We start from the raw sequence: 16,203 nt of genomic DNA on the forward strand, positions 1-16,203 counted from the left end.
TCTCTGTCATCCCCCTTCCCATCTTTCTTCCCCTTCCCCCTCTTCCTTTCTCTCCTCTCCTCTTTTTTCCTCTCCCCCTTCCTTTCTCCCTCTCTTTTCTTCCCTCTCCTCCTCTCTATCTCCTCTTCTCACCTCTCCCTTCCTTTCCCCTTTTCTCTCTCTTCCCTCTCTTACTCTTGCCCCCCTCTCCTCCTCTCCATCTCCTCTCTTCTCACCTCTCTCCCTTTCTTTCTCTTCCCCTTCTCTCTCTCTTCTCCCTCTCTCTTACTCTTTCCCTCCCTCTCATCCTTTCTCCTTCTCTTGGGAGAGACTGAGAGATATATTTGTCCCTTGTATTTGAAGGACACAGCATTGATGTGTGTGGTTGAAAAAGCCATTGTGGGGTTCACAGTCCCGGCCACACTGAGCACACAAAGAGGCCCTGCCATGCTGTGCCCTGAGTTTTGATGTCCGCAGCGCCTGGTGATGGTTTCTATCTTCTATCTTACCCTCCCCGCCGCCCACCTTTGTTTCTCATTCCTTCCAAAGCTGGTTCCAGCCCCAGTTCTGCAACTAGGATAATGAAGAGAAGCAGCATGGCCTAGTGGATAGAACCCAGGCCTGAGAATCAGTGGGACCTGGGTTCCAATCCTGGCTCTGCCGCTTGTCTGCTGTTCTGACCCTAGGCAGGTCACTTCACTTCTCCGGGCTAAGGTTCCCTCATCTATATAATGGGGATTGAGACTGCAAGCCCTATGGGGGACAGGGGCTGTGTCCAACCCGATTCACCAGCACTTAGAAGAGTATTTGGCACATAGTAAGCGCTTAACAAATGCCACAATTATTATTGTCACAGCACAAGAAGATTAGCAGACGCATTCCCTGCCCATAATCAGAGGTGAAAAAGCTCCCTTCCATTGGTGAAAAATTTACTGACCATTACCTTCTCTTCATGTGTCTTTCTGACACTTCTCATTGACGGTGAGCACTTTGCAGGGAACCAGTCCACACTGCTTAAAATCGGTGCTGTGGAAACTTCAGAAACTTCATGGGAAGCAGGGTGGCGTAGTGGCTAGAGCCCGGGCCTGGGAGACAGAAGATCATGAGTTCTAATCCCGGCTCCGCCACGTCTCTGCTGTGTGGCCTCGGGCAAATCACTTCACTTCTCTGGGCCTCAGTGACCTCATCTGGAAAATGGGGGTTGAGACCATGAGCCCCAGATGGGACAGGGACAGTGTCCAACCCGATTTGCTTGTACCCACCCCAGCATTTAGAACATATAGTAAGTGCTTAACAAATGCCACAACTGTTATTATTATTATTATTATAATTATACAGTGCATTTTCAAGACCGATCAATAGCAGGGTTTCCAAGGGATCCAACCCAAGACATCAGTGCCGTCAGAGGCGGTGAATTTGCAGCCAATTCTAGGGATCAATTTCTTCCAACCGGTTCTATGCGATCGCATAATGAAATCAGGCCCAGCAGCAGAGAAGAGCATCTGCCGCGGTTCAGAGGTGATGCCTGCCCCCACCCCGTGGATGTTCTAAAGCAGGATTGCTCCTTCATCTCCATGGAAATTCCCGATAGTCCGGACGAGGAAGTAGACGCCACTTTTTTTCTCTTTATGATATTTGTTAAGCGCTTACTATGTGCCAGGCACTGTACTAAGCGCTGGGGGAGATACAAAGTAATGGGGTTGGACACAGTCCATGTCCCAAGTGGAGCTCACAGTCAGTGCCTCAGCACTTAGTACAGTGCCTGATACATTGTAGGCACTTAACAAATACCACTGAGGGCCTACTGTGTGTAGAGCACTGTACTAAGCGCTTGGGAGGCTACAATAAACAGTAAACAGGCACAGGCCTTCCCCACAACGAGCTTACAGTCTGCTTGCCAAGTACGATTCTTCTTCTTATTATTACCTGTCTTTCAATTCCATATTACAAGTGACTTATTTATTCACATGAATGTCTTTCTCCCCCTATAGACTGCGAGCTCATTATGGGCAGGGACTGTGTCTGCTAATTCTGTTGTACCGTCATCTCGCAAGTGCTTCGACAGTGCTCTGCACATAGGTAGCGCTCCATAAATAGCACTGATTGATTAATTGCAGAGCACTGGATGAAGCTCTTGGGACAGTGCAATACCTCAGAGTTAACAGACACGTCGCCGTCCACAACAGGCTAATCAGGAAAAGGAAAGCTGGGAACTTTTTTTTCCAATCAGTCAATCGTATTTATTGAGCACTTACTGTGTGCCGAGCACTGTACTAAGCGCTTGGGAGAGTACGATGTAACAATATCACAGACTCATTCCCTGCCCACAACGAGCTTACAGTCCACAGGTAACGAGAACTGTTCCTAGTGCCTGGTCAGGTTCAGAGGAAACAAGACACCCGATTAATTCATGTGGCATTTGTTAAGGGCTTACTTGGTGCCGAGCACTGTTCAAAGCGCTGGGGTAAATCAGGACAGTTCCTGTCCTTCATGGGGCTCACGGGCTTAATCGCCATTTTACAGATGAGGGAACTGAGACCCAGAGAAGTGAAGTGATCTGCCCATCGTATGGCAGACGTATGGCAGAACCGGGATTAGAACTCAGGTCCTTCCGACTTCCCAGGCCTGTGCTCTATCCACTCCCACGCTGCTTCTCCTTTCTGCGTCGCTCTGACTCTCTCCACTTACGTCCATACCTGTAATTTATTTCTTTTAATGTCTGTCTCCCCCTCTAGACTGTCAGCTTGTCATGGTCAGGGAATGTGTCTGTTTATTGTTGTAATGTACTCTCTCAAGTGCTTAGTACAGCGCTCGGTAAGCACTCAATAAATAAGCGCTCAATAAGTACGACAGAACGAATGAATAAATGACTTTGTACACGATAAGCACGCAATAAATAGCATCGACGATGATGGTGCCGCTCCAGAGCCGGAGCGGAGCCACTCCGCAGAGTTAGGAAGCGGGCAGACAGGAACTGACCTTGCCTTTTCCATTCCAGACCCGACCCGGGACGGAAGGACGACGCCGGCCCGCTCATCCCACCCGCTCCCGGAAGAACCGTCCGACGGGAAGATCCGCCCGGAGAACGCGGAGCCCCAGGAGACTACAGCCCCGAACCCCGTCCTGTCGAGCGTGGAATTCCCCGACGCCACGGCGGCGGGGGGAACTAGGCCGCCGTCCCAGGGAGAGGTGCTGCCCACGTCCACGCCTCTCCTCGACGCCGAGGGAAAGCCCGCCTTCACCTCACGGGAGAAGACACCATCTTTAAAGCCGGTCAGCACAGGCCACAAGCACCTGAGGCCCCAAACGACTCCCTCCGGCTGGCTGAGGGGGCCGGCCCGGGAGGGGCCCGGGGCCTCCGGCCACACATCCTCTCCAGAGAAGGCCCCGTGGCTGGAAGATGCCGTCACCCTCCCTGCCGACGCCCGGCCTGGGACGCCCCACTCACCATTTTGGTTTGGGCCCGAGGAGGACGATGCCGGTCCCACGGCCCCCTTCTCCCTGCAGATCTCCCCGTCTACCTCCCAGCCTCCCCACCCCCAGAGTCCCGACAAGCCCGGTGCACCGGGTGCCCCTCAGGGAGAGGCGTCCGGCCCTGAAGGGACGGAGCCCAAGGGAGCGGAGAACCAGCTGGCGCCGGAGGAGAGTCAGGAAACCACCACGTCCACCATCGTCACCACCACTGTCACCACCACGGAACAGACCCCAGGTAACCCCTGGGGGAGAAATTGATCCTTTTTATTTTTAAGGTAATTGTTAAGCGCTTATTATGTGCTGCAGGTACTCTGCTGAGAAGCAGCGTGGCTCAGTGGAAAGCACACGGGCTTTGGAGTCAGAGGTCATGGGTTCAAATCCCGGCTCCGCCAACTGTCAGCTGTGTGACTTTGGGCAAGTCACTTAACTTCTCTGCACCTCAGTTACCTCATCTGTAAAATGGGGATGAAGACTGTGAGCCCCGCGTGGGACAGCCTGATCACCTCGTAATCTCCTCAATCAATCAATCAATCAATCAATCGTATTTATTGAGCGCTTACTGTGTGCAGAGCACTGTACTAAGTGCTTGGGAAGTACAAGTTGGCAACATCTAGAGACAGTCCCTACCCAACAGTGGGCTCACAGTCTAAAAGGGGGAGGCAGAGAATAAAACCAAACATACTAACAAAATAAAATAAATAGAATAGACATGTACAAGTAAAATAGAGTGATAAATATGTACAGACATATATACATATATATACATATATATACATACATACATATATACATATATATATATATATCCTCAGCGCTTAGAACAGTGCATTGCACATAGTAAGCGCTTAATAAATGGCATCATCATTATTATTATTATTATTATTACTGAGCACTGGGGTAGAGACAAGCTAGTCAGATTGGACACAGTCCATGTCCCACTTAGGGCTCACAGCCCTCCATCCCCGTTTTACAGATGAGGGAACTGAGGGCCAGAGAAGTGAACTTGGCAGCAAGAGGAGGAGCCTGGATTAGAACTCAGATCCTCCTGACTCCTAGGCCTAGGTCCTATCCACTAAGCCCTTGAAATGATAAAAAAAAAAAACCAAAGAAGAGTCGGCCTTCGGCTTTCAGGCGTCCCACGGCCTGGAAGCAGGGGACTGGATGGGATGACCTCTTGACCTCCCACCCGGCCCTGGAGCCCTAGGGCTTAGGCTGTATTAAATGAGCAGCTGGAGAAATCTAAACATCAATCAGTGGTATCTATTGAGCGCTTACTGTGGGCAGAGCACTGGACTGAGCTCTTGGGAGAGGACAATACAGCAGAGTTGGGTAGCCGTGTTCCCGGCCCACAAGGAATTTACAGTCTAAAGAAAGGAGCTTGCCATCTTGAGGAGGAAACTCCAGTCTAGAGAAGGAGTTTATAGTCTAGAAGAGGAAAGTAGAGTCTTGAGGAGCAGTTTACAGCTTAGAGGGGTGTACGGTCTTGAGAAGCAGCGTGGCTCAGTGGAAAGAGCCTGGCCTTGGGAGTCAGAGGTCATGGGATCTAATCCCGGCTCCGCCACTTGTCTGCTCTGTGACTTCGGGCGTGTCACTTCACTTCTCTGGGCCTCAGTTCCCTCATCTGTAAAGGGGGCATTGAAGACTGTGAGCCCCACGTGGGACAACCTGATCACCTTGTATATCCCCCCCAGCACTTAGAACAGTGCTTCACACATAGTAAGCGTTTAACAAATGCCATCATTATAGAGGAAGGAATTTCCAGTCTAGAGGAAGGAATTTCCAGTCTAGAGGAGCTTACAGTCTGGAAGAGGAGCTTAAAATCTTGGGGCAGAGGGGCGGCGGGGGGGCCAGGCCCGAGTCAGCAACGCTGCCGAGAAGCGTCCAGATGGCGGAAGGCCCGGGCGTCTCCCGGAAGCCCCCGTCCGCTGCCGGGCCCCTGATGAGCCTTTTCCCTCAGCGTCCTGTGGGGTGAGCTTCGTCCGGCCGGAGGGGTTCATTGACTCGGCCGATTATCCTCCGCTGCCCCAGCGCGACTTCCTGGAGTGCACCTACAACGTGACCGTCTACACCGGCTACGGCGTGGAACTCCAGGTAAGGCGAAACGGGCCCGTCGCCGCCCTCTCACCTCGTCAGCTTCCCTTGGTGGCGTTTTTCATGACATTTCTTAAGCGGCGTGGCTCAGTGGGAAGAGCCCGGGCTTTGGAGTCAGAGGTCATGGGTTTGAACCCCGGCTCCTCCAACTGTCAGCTGTGTGACTTTGGGGCAAGTCACTTAACTTCCCTGGGCCTCAGTTACCTCATCTGTAAAACGGGGATTAAGACTGTGAGCCCCCCGTGGGACAGCCTGCTCACCTTGTAACCTCCTCAGCGCTTAGAACAGGGCTTTGCACATAGTAAGCACTTAATAAATGCCATTATTATTATTATTAAGCGCTTACTATGTGCCCGGCACTGTACTTCTACTACTACTAATAGTAATAATAATAATAATAATGGTATTTGTTAAGTGCTTACTATGTGCCTGGCACTGTACTACAACTACTGCTGCTATTGCTACTACTACTACTACTACTAATGGTATTAAGTGCTTACTATGCACTTAATTGTGCCAGGCTCTTTCATTCATTCATTCATTCAATCATATTTATTGAGGGCTTACTGCGTGCAGAGCATTGTACTAAGCACTTGGAAAGTACAATGCAGCAATAGAGAGAGACAATCCCTTCCCCAAGCGGGCTCACAGTCTAGAGGTAGGGAGACAGACAGAGACACAAGTAAACAGGCACTGATATAAATAAATAGAATTATGGATATGCACAAGTGCTGTGGGATGGCGGGGAGGAGAGACCAAAGGGAGTGAGTCGTGGTGACGTGGAATGGAGGGGGAGCTGAGGAAAAGCGGGGCTTAGTTTGGGAAGGCTCTTTGGAGGAGGTGAGCTCTCAGTAGGGCTTTGAAAGGGGAAGAGAGCTAGCTTGGCGGTGTGCGGAGGAAGGGCATTCCAGGCCGAGGACGTGGGCCGGGGGTCGACGGTGGGATGGGCGAGAACAAGGCACAGTGAGGAGGTGAGCGGTGGTAGAGGAGTGGAGGGTGCGAGCTGGGATGGAGAAGGAGAGAAGGGAGGCGAGGTTGGAGGGGGCGAGCCGATGGACAGCTTTAAAGCCAAGGCTCTGCACTAAGGACCACAATTATTACTATTATTATCATTATTACTATAAAACACAATCCAAGTGGACACAGTCCCCGCTCTCCACAGGGCTCACGGCCTAAACCCTGGGGAGGAGAAAGCGCATTTCATCCACGTTTTTCACATGAGGAGACTAAAGTCCCGAGAGGTCGTGGGCTCTGATCCCAGCTCCGCCACTTGTCAGCTGCGTGACCTTGGGCAAGTCACTTCACTTCTCTGGGCCTCAGTTCCCCCATCTGTAAAATGGGGCTGAAGACTGTGATCCCCACGTGGGACAACCTGATTACCTTGTATCTCCCCCAGCGCTTCAAACAGTGCTTGGCACATAGTAAGCGCTTAACAAATGCCATCATCATCATCATCACATAGTAAGCGCTTAACAAATACCAACATTATTATTATTATTATTATGTAGACAATAAGAGAAAAGGTTCCCAGCATCATCTGGTGCTGGTGGGCTTTGCGCAGAGGGGTCGGGCCGGGGTCAGAGGGGAAGGGGGAATAGGGTGGAGGGGCATTGGGCCAGTCAGGCCACTGGCATCCCAGCCCGGGGCCGGTTGTCATTTGTCCCCCAGGTGAAGAGCGTGAACCTGTCGGAGGGAGAGCTGCTGGCCATCCGGGCTGTGGACGGGCCCCGCCTCATTCTGCTGGCCAACCAGTCGCTCCTGGTGGAGGGTCAAGTGATCCGCAGCCCGACCCACGCCGTGTCCGTTTACTTCCGGACCTTCCAGGACGACGGGACGGCCACCTTTCAGCTTCACTACCAAGGTGGGCTTTGGGCGCAAGCAGGGCGGCGACTCGCGCCCCGGGCCCGAGAGGCAGAGGACCAGGGTGCTCATCCTGGGGGACCTGGGGCAAGTCGCTTCCCTTCTCTGGGCCTCGGTTGCCTCATCTGGAAAATGGGGATGAGGACTGTGAGCCCCAAGGGGGACAGGGATTGAGTCCAATCTGATTAGCGTGTATTTACCCCAGCACGTAGTAAGTGCTTAAATACTTTAAAAAAAACCCCCAAAAGTCCCGGGGTTAGGCTCCCTTTCCTCCTCAACTTTGGTGGCTTATGTGTTGAGTGGATTTCTAAGATCACTTTCCCCTTGATTTTATTTTACTATGTTATTATGGTATTTGTTAAGAGCTTATTATGCGCCAGGCAGTATACTAAGCATCAGGGTAGATATAAATTCAAGTTGATCACAGTCCCTGTCCTACATGGAGCTCACAGTCTTCATTCATTCATTCAATCATATCTGTTGAGCTCTTATTACGTGCAGAACACTGTACTAAGTGCTCGGGAGGGTACAGTACGGCAATAAACAGACACATTCCCTGCCCACAACAAGCTCAGAGTCTAGAGGGGAGGAGACAGACATTAATATATATTAAAAAAAGAACTAGCCTGAATCCCCCATTTTATAGACGAAGTAACTGAAGCCCAGAGAAGCCAATTGACTTGCCCAAGGCCAGCCTGCAGCAGGGAAGGTCAGAACCAGGATTAGAACCCAGATCCTCTGTCCCCTGAGGCTTGCGCTCTCGGGCCACACTGCCTCATTCATTCAATAGTATTTATCGAGCGCTTACTGTGTGCAAAGCACTGTACTAAGCGCTTTGGGAGAGGACGCTATAACAACAGACACATTCCCTGCCCACAACAAGCTTCCAGTCTAGAGGGGGAGAATGACATGAATAGAAATCAGTAAATGACAGATATATCCTTAAGTGGTGTTGGGAGGGAGGATGAATGAAGGGAGCGAGTCAGGGGACACGGAAGGGAGTGGGAGAAGAGGAGAGGAGGGCATAGTCAGGAAAGGCCACTCAGAGGAGATGGGCCTTCAGAAAGGCTCTGAACGGGGAGTGGGGAGGAATTGTCTGTGGGATTTAGGAGGGAGGGCGTTCCAGGCCAGAGGCAGGACGTGGGCAGGGGGTTGATGGTGAGGTAAATGAGATGGAGGCCCAGTGAGATGGTTGGCATTAGAGGAGCAGAGTATGTGGGCTGGGTTGGCATAGGGGGCGAGCCGCTGGACGGCTTTAAAGCCGACGGGGACGAGTTTCAGTTTGAGGCTGAGGTGGATGGGCAACCACTGGAGGTCCTTGAGCCGGGGGGATACGTGGGCGGTGACTAATGCAGCGAACCCCCAAATCTGGGCACCTCCCCGCTCCCAGCCCCACAGCCCTTATGTCCAGATCTGTCATTTCTTTATTTCTGTTCATGTCCTTCTGCCCCTCTCGACTGTCAGCTCGTCGTGGGCAGGGAATGTGTCTGTTATCTTAGTGTATTGTCCTCCCCCAAGTGCTCAGCCCAGTGCTCTGCACACAGGAAGCGCTCAATAAATACGACTGACTGACTGAATGAACTAGAAGGCTCCTCACCTGGTGAACCCGGGCTGGGGAGCTGGGGTGGACTGGGGGACGTCCAGCATGTTCTCACCGGGGGTGTGACTCTCCGCAGCGTTCATGCTGAGCTGCCACTTCCCGCGGAGGCCGGCCCACGGCGAGGTGACCGTCCTGGACCTGCACGCGGGCGGATTGGCTCGCTTCCACTGCCACCTGGGCTACCAGCTCCAGGGGCCCGACACCCTCACCTGCCTCAATGCCTCCAGGCCCCACTGGACCAGCCGGGAGCCCGTCTGCTCAGGTAACACCACCCCCGCCCTCTTCCCCGGGGGGTTTGGGAAGCGCTCGCCATGTGCCAGGCACCGTACTAAGCACCGGGGTGGAGGCAAGCAATTGGGCTGATAATAGTAATGGTATTTGTTCTATGTGTGAGGCACTGTGCAAAGCACTGGGATAGAGGCAAGCAAATTGAGTGGTCCGGAGCAGCGCTGACGTGCGGGCTTCCCCTCCCCAGCACCGTGCGGCGGGTCGGTGGTGAATGCCACCATGGGCCGCGTCCTGTCGCCCAGCTTGCCCGGCCCCGCCAACGGCACCCGGGCCTGCACCTGGACCCTGGCCGCTCCCGAGGGACAGAAGCTCCACCTGCACTTCGAGAGGCTGGCGCTCGCCCACCAGGACAGGTAAGAGCCGGACCCCCCAACCTCGGCCCCGGGGTCCCCCCAGGCCCGACGAAGAGGAGGGGTTGCCCTTGCGACTACCAGAGACGCTCAGGCTTGCAGCGTGGCTTAGCAGAAAGAGCCTGGGCTTGGGAGTCAGAGGACGCGGGTTCTAATCCCGGCTCCGCCACTTGTCTGCTGTGTGTCTCTGGGCAAGTCACTTCACTTCTCTGTGCCTCTGTTCCCTCATCTGTAACATGGGGATTAAGACTGTGAGCCCCACGTGGGAAAGCCTGATTACCTTGTATCTGCCCCAGCGCTTAGAACGGTGCTTGGCACATAGTAAGCGCTTAACAAATACCATTATTACTATAGTGAAGCAGCGTGGCTCAATGGAAAGAGCACGAGCTTTGGAGTCACAGGTCATGGGTTCAAATCCCGGCTCCGCCAATTGTCAGCTGTGTGACTTTGGGCAAGTCATTTAACATCTCTGGGCCTCAGTTCCCTCATCTGTAAAATGGGGATTAAATACCATTCTCCCGCATAGTAAGCACATAGTAAGCGCTTAATAAATGCTATTATTATTATTATTATTATTATTGGAAGGATGCCATCGGGGGGGTGCAGCTCAGGTCAGAAACTGTTCTCCCAGTCCCCTCTACGTCGCCCTGATTTGACCCCTTTCTTCATCCCCCCCACCCCCGCCAACTGCCTCAGCCCCACAGCATTTATGTCCATATCTGTCATTTAGTTATTTATGTAATAAGAGTAATGATGATGATGATGGTGACGATGATAATGATGGCGTTTGTTAAGCACTTACTATGTGCCAGGCACTGTACTAAGCACTGGGGTGGATACAAGCAACTCGAATTGGATAAAGTCCCTTGGGGGGCTCACAGTCTCAATCACCGTGTCTGTCTGTCTCCCCCTCTATTATTATTATTATTATTATGCTACTTGTTAAGCTCTTAGTGTGTACCAGGCACTGTTCTAAGAGCTGGGGTGGATACAAGGTAATCAGGTCAGACAGTCCCTGTCCCGCATGGGGCTCACACTCTTAATCCCCATTTGACAGATGAGGGAACTGAGGCCCAGAGGAGTGAAGTGACTTGACCAAGGACCTACCGCAGACACGTGGCAGAGCTGGGATTAGAACCCAGATCCTTCTGACTCCAAGGCCCCGGGCTCTAGCACTAAGCCACACTGCTTCCCATATCCGTAATTTATTTATTTATATAAATATCTGTCCCCCCCGTAGACTATAAGCTCATTGTGGGCGGACCGTGTGTCTGTTATATTGTTCTGTTGCTTTCTCCCAAGCGCTTAGTACAGTGCTCTGCACACTGTAAGTGCTCAATAAGTACCATGGATGGATTAAACAACTGGGCCGTGACCCCCACAGTCGTGTGAGGTAGAATCACCACAGTCTAACGTTTAGAGCCCAGGCCTGGGCATGTCATTTCACTTGTCTGGGCCTCAGTTTCCCCCTCTATAAAGTGAGAATTAAATACCATTCTCCCTCACTCAGAGATATTTATTTTAGGTCTATAGTGTGCAGAGCACTGTACTAGGCACCTGACTCCCATGCCCCACCTGATTATCTTGCATGTCCCCCACACGTAGCATGTTGCTTGGCACATAGTAAGCGCTTAACTAATTCCACTGCTTTTTCGATGGACTGCCGGCAGAGAACGTCTCTACCAACTCTGTCGTATCGTCCTCTCCCAAGCACTTAGTACAGTGCTCTCTGCCCCTGTAGGCGCTCAATAAATCCCATTGATGATAACTGGCTCTCTGGAGATTGTCCCCTCGTTCGCTCCTGTATCCCATCAGTCGACCACTGATAGTTTTATAAACGTTTGTGTCTAAAAATGCTGTCAGTGGAGAAGCAGCGTGGCTTAGTGGCTAGAGCCCGGGCCTGGGTTCTAATCCTGTCTCTCTCTGCCCCTCATCTGCTGTGTGACCTTGGTTGTGTCGTTTAACTTCCCTGTGCCCCGATGACCTCATCTGTAAAAGTCCCCCCTGCCCCCTTCCTCATCTCCCACTCCCTTCTGCATCCCCCTAATTTACTTTTAGACTGTGAGCCCACTGTTGGGTAGGGACTGTCTCTATATGTTGCCAACTTGTACTTCCCAAGTGCTTAGTACAGTGCTCTGCACACAGTAAGCGTTCAATAAATACGATTGATTGATTGATTGATTGATTCCTTTGCTCTTCCCCCCCCTCCCCACCCCACAGCACTTATGTCTAGATCTCTCATTTATTTCTTTCTATTCATCTCTATCTCCCCCTTCTAGACTATAAGCTTGTTGTGGGCCAGGAACATCACTGCTTATTGTTGCGTTGTCCTCTCCCAAGCGCTTAGTACAGAGCTCTGCACGCAGTAAGCGCTCAATAAACATGATCAAAAGAGTGAGTGAATAAAACGGCGATTAAGACTGTTTAGCCCCAGGGGGGACGTGGACTGTAACCAACCCAACTACCTTGTATCTACCCCAAAACTTAGTACAATGCCCCGCGCATAGTAAGCGCTTAACAGATACTAATTTAAAAAAAAAAATGGATAGGGAGGCCCCAAGAACTGATAGAACTCAGAAGCAGGGGCCTAGTTGATAGAGCCCGGGCCTGAGAGCCAGAGGACCTGGGTTCTAATCCTGGCTCCGTCACTTGTCTGCTCTGGGACCTTGGGAGAGTCACGTCACTTCTCTGGGCCTCACAGTTCCCTCATCTGTAAAATGTGGATTAAATCCTCCTCCTTCCTACTCAGGCTGTGAGCCCCAGGTGGGACAGGGACCGTGCCCGACCCGATGATCTTGTACCTACCCCAGTGCTTGGCACGTGGTAAGCACTTAATAAATAGCATGATCATCGTCACCCCCACTCCCATCGGGGCAGAGAATCCACTCACCCCTCTCTGAGCTGTCTTTTCCTCTCTTGCATGCCAGCCTTCTTGGGATTCTCTCCCCGCAAATGACTGTGCAGAGTTGGCTGAGCTTGGATTTAAACCCCTCCCTTCTCCTCCTCCTTTCTCCCTCCTCTTCCTCCTCTCCTTCATCCTCCTCCTCTCTGGCGCTTGAGCCTGACTTGAATAGAGTGATTAGCACCTCTTTATCTTTCAGAGATAGTAAAGATCGGAGCGACTTTGCAGGGGTTTGTTTTAGACAGGGAGAGAAAAGATCACCCAGTGAAAATTAAGGGTTTTTTTTTAACATATGTAAACATAAAAATTATCTAATTCAAGATCTTTTATTATTGCTTCATAGTTACTTGGCTATTTGGTTATGCAATTTTGTTGTGTTTATTATCCCTTTTTTAATGTACCTCTATCGTTTTAGCCTGCCTTTTGGATCCTGGGAGTCCTTTAATGCACTTGATATTATTTCCTCTGGGTAATAGTACTTCATTTAGCAGCACTTGCCTTAATGTGCTCTTTTCAAGGAGTCTTTTAAGAACGAACCAGGGCAGTGGTTTGTTCAGGCAAAATTTCCTAGAATTCCCTTTAGCTTTTTTTTTTTTAGATGGTATTTATTAAGCACTTAGTATGTGCCAAGCACTGTATTTAGTGCTGGGGTAGATCACAAGCTACTCCGGTTGAACACAGACCATGCCCCACGTGGGGCTCACAGTCCTCTAATAATAATAATAATAATAATAATAATAATAATAATAATGGCATTTATTAAGTGCTTACTATGTGCCAAGCACTGTTCTAAGCACTGAGGAAGTTACAAGGTGATCAGGTTGCCCCACAGGGGGCTCAGAGTCTTAATCCCTATTTTACAGATGAGGGAACTGAGGCCCAGAGAAGTTAACTGACTTGCCCAGAGTCACACAGCTGACAAGTGGCGGAGCCAGGGTTTGAACCCATGGCCTCTGACTCCAAAGCCCGGGCTCTTTCCACTGAGCCACGCTGCTTCTCCGCTGCTTCTCTAGACTGTCAGCGCATTGTGGGCAGGGAATGTGTCAGTTTATTGTCGTATCACCCTCTCCCAAGCGCGTAGTACGGTGCTCTGCCCACAGTAAGTGCTCAATAAATACGACAGAATGAATAATCCCCATTTTACAGATGAAGTAACTGAGGCACAGGGAGGTGAAGCGACTTGCCCAAGGTCACACAGCAGAGATGTGGCGGAGCCGGGATGAGAACCTAGGTCCTTCTGATTCCCAGGCCTGGGCTTTCGCCACTTTTGGAGAGAGAAAAACTGGAGAAAAACTCTGCCCTTCACTGGTGGAACTCAGAACCAGTGGGCAGTGTTGCCTGGTGGATAGAGCCCTAGCCTGGGAGACAGAGGACCTGGGTTCTAATCCTAGCTCCATCACTTGTCTGCTATGGGACCTTGGGGGAGTCACTTCACTTCTCTGGGCCTCAATCAATCAATCAATCAGTCATATTTATTGAGCGCTTACTGTGTGCAGAGCACTGTACTAAGTGCTTGGGAAGTACAAGTTGGCAACATATAGAGACAGTCCCTACCCAACAGTGGGCTCACAGTCTAAAAGGGCTCAGTCTCCTCCTCTGTAAAATGGGGATTAAATCCTCCTCCTCCTCCTTCCTGCTTAGACTGTGAGCCCCAGGTGGGACAGGGAAACTCATTTTCTACACGGAGACTCTCCTGTTTGGGGATTTTCCCCCAAGACTGACTGGTTTAGAGACAGTCTTACCAAGCAGTTATTTCCCTTCTCAACTCTACTACTACTGATATTCATTCATTCATTCATTCAATCGTATTTATTGAGCGCTTACTGTGTGCAGAGCACTGTACTAAGCACTTGGGTAGTACAAGTCGGCAACATCTAGAGACGGTCCCTACGCAACAACGGGCTCACAGTCTAGAAGGGGGAGACAGACAACAAAACAAAACATATTAATAAAATTAAATAGAATAGTAAATATCATCATCATCAATCGTATTTATTGAGCGCTTACTGTGTGCAGAGCACTGTACTAAGCGCTTGGGAAGTAGAAGTCGGCAACACCTAGAGACGGTCCCTACCCTACAACGGGCTCACAGTCTAGAAGGGGGAGACAGACAACAAAATAAAACATATTAATAAAATTAAATAGAATAGTAAATATGTACAAGTAAAATAAATAGAGTAATAAATCTGTACAAACATATATACAGGTGCTGTGGGGCGGGGAAAGAGGTAGGGCGGGGGGATGGGGACGGGGAGAGGAAGAAGGGTGCTCAGCAATAATAATAATTATTATATAATAATAATGAAATATAATAATAATCAGTAATAATAACTGTGGTGTTTCTTAAGCGCTTACTATGTGCCAGGCCCTGTATTAAACACTAGGGTAGATTGAGGTAATTGAGTTGGACACATCCCTGTCCCCTGGGGGGCTCAGAGTATAAATCCCCATTTTACAGACGAGGTCACCGAGGCCCAGAGAAGTAAAGTGACTCGCCCCCAGTCACACAGCGGAGAAGCGGCAGAGCCGGGATGAGAACCCAGGGCTTTTGGGCTCCCAGGCCCGGGCTCCAGCCACTAAGCCACGCTGCTTTCTCTCTGTCAAACACTGGGCTAAGCGCTGGGGTGGATACCGGATAATGGTAATAATAATGATGGCATTTGTTAAGCGCTTACTATGTGCAAAGCACTGTTCTAAGTGCTGGGCACTGTTCTAAGCACTGGATAGTCAGGTTGGACACAGTCCCTGTCCCCCATGGGGCTCACCATCTCACAGTCTTAAGGGCTCGATTTTGGCATTGCCCACGAAGAGAGGGTGCCACTCTTTGCGTTCCAGTGACATTAAAAATTCATCCTGGAAACGGACCATAAACCCCGTTTATGCTTCGTGGTAAAAATCAAAGAATAAAATGCCTGTTTATGTCTCAATAAAAGAGACGTATCTAGTTGGTCCAGTTTACTTCCTTTCCCCCAGATCCCAACCCTGGCACGGTGTCAACTTGCCAGTGGCCTCCTGCAGCTGGAAAGTTAGTTGGGGGTCTAAGCCCAAGAGAGCAGTAGCCAGAGCAGACGTGATCCCTGCCCTTAAGGAGTTTACAATCTAATAATAATAATAATGATAATAATAATAGCAACAACGATAGTATTTGTTAAGCGCTTTCTCTCTGCCAAGCACTGTTTTAAGCATTGGGGTAATAATAATAATAATAATGGCATTTTTTAAGCGCTTACTATGTGCAAAGCCCTAGAGAGCTTGACGTGGCGGGAAGTCGAGGCCAGGCTGTGACGGTGCGGGGTGAGGAGAATTAGATTATCTTTCTTTCTTTCTCTTTGTCTTTCCCTCAGGATGGTGGTGTCGGGCGGGCACAGTGACCAGTCAGGGGTGCTCTACGACTCCCTCAAGACGGAGGGCGTGCCCTTCGAGGGCCTGCTGAGCGAGGGCTCCGTCCTCCGCATCCACTTCACCACGGACCGGGCCGGGACCGACGCCGCCTTCAACATCCGCTTCGAAGGTACTGACGACTGACAACGGTGGTCACGCTGAGAGTCATGGGGGGGGGTTTGTTGAGCGCTTACTACGTGCCAGGCACTGTGCTAACTGCTGGGGCGGATAAGAGCAAATGGGCATAATAGTAATAATAGCGGTATTTAAGCTTCTGG

The 16,203-nt window shown here is 50.7% G+C and overlaps 1 protein-coding gene across 2 annotated transcripts in view; it reads left to right on the forward strand.

Moving 5' to 3' along the window:
• SEZ6L (seizure related 6 homolog like) overlaps window positions 1-16,203 on the forward strand; it is a 159,834-nt gene that overhangs the window by 90,994 nt on the left and 52,637 nt on the right. For both annotated transcript variants that reach the window (XM_038762490.1, XM_038762491.1), the window contains exons 2-7: window positions 2,978-3,688; window positions 5,411-5,544; window positions 7,213-7,405; window positions 9,081-9,266; window positions 9,480-9,645; window positions 15,889-16,055. In XM_038762490.1, coding sequence (XP_038618418.1) covers window positions 2,978-3,688; window positions 5,411-5,544; window positions 7,213-7,405; window positions 9,081-9,266; window positions 9,480-9,645; window positions 15,889-16,055 — 1,557 coding nt within the window. The remainder of the gene's footprint in view (window positions 1-2,977; window positions 3,689-5,410; window positions 5,545-7,212; window positions 7,406-9,080; window positions 9,267-9,479; window positions 9,646-15,888; window positions 16,056-16,203) is intronic.

This window comes from Tachyglossus aculeatus, chromosome 21, assembly GCF_015852505.1.
Source record: "Tachyglossus aculeatus isolate mTacAcu1 chromosome 21, mTacAcu1.pri, whole genome shotgun sequence".
Classification (NCBI taxonomy): domain Eukaryota; kingdom Metazoa; phylum Chordata; class Mammalia; order Monotremata; family Tachyglossidae; genus Tachyglossus; species Tachyglossus aculeatus.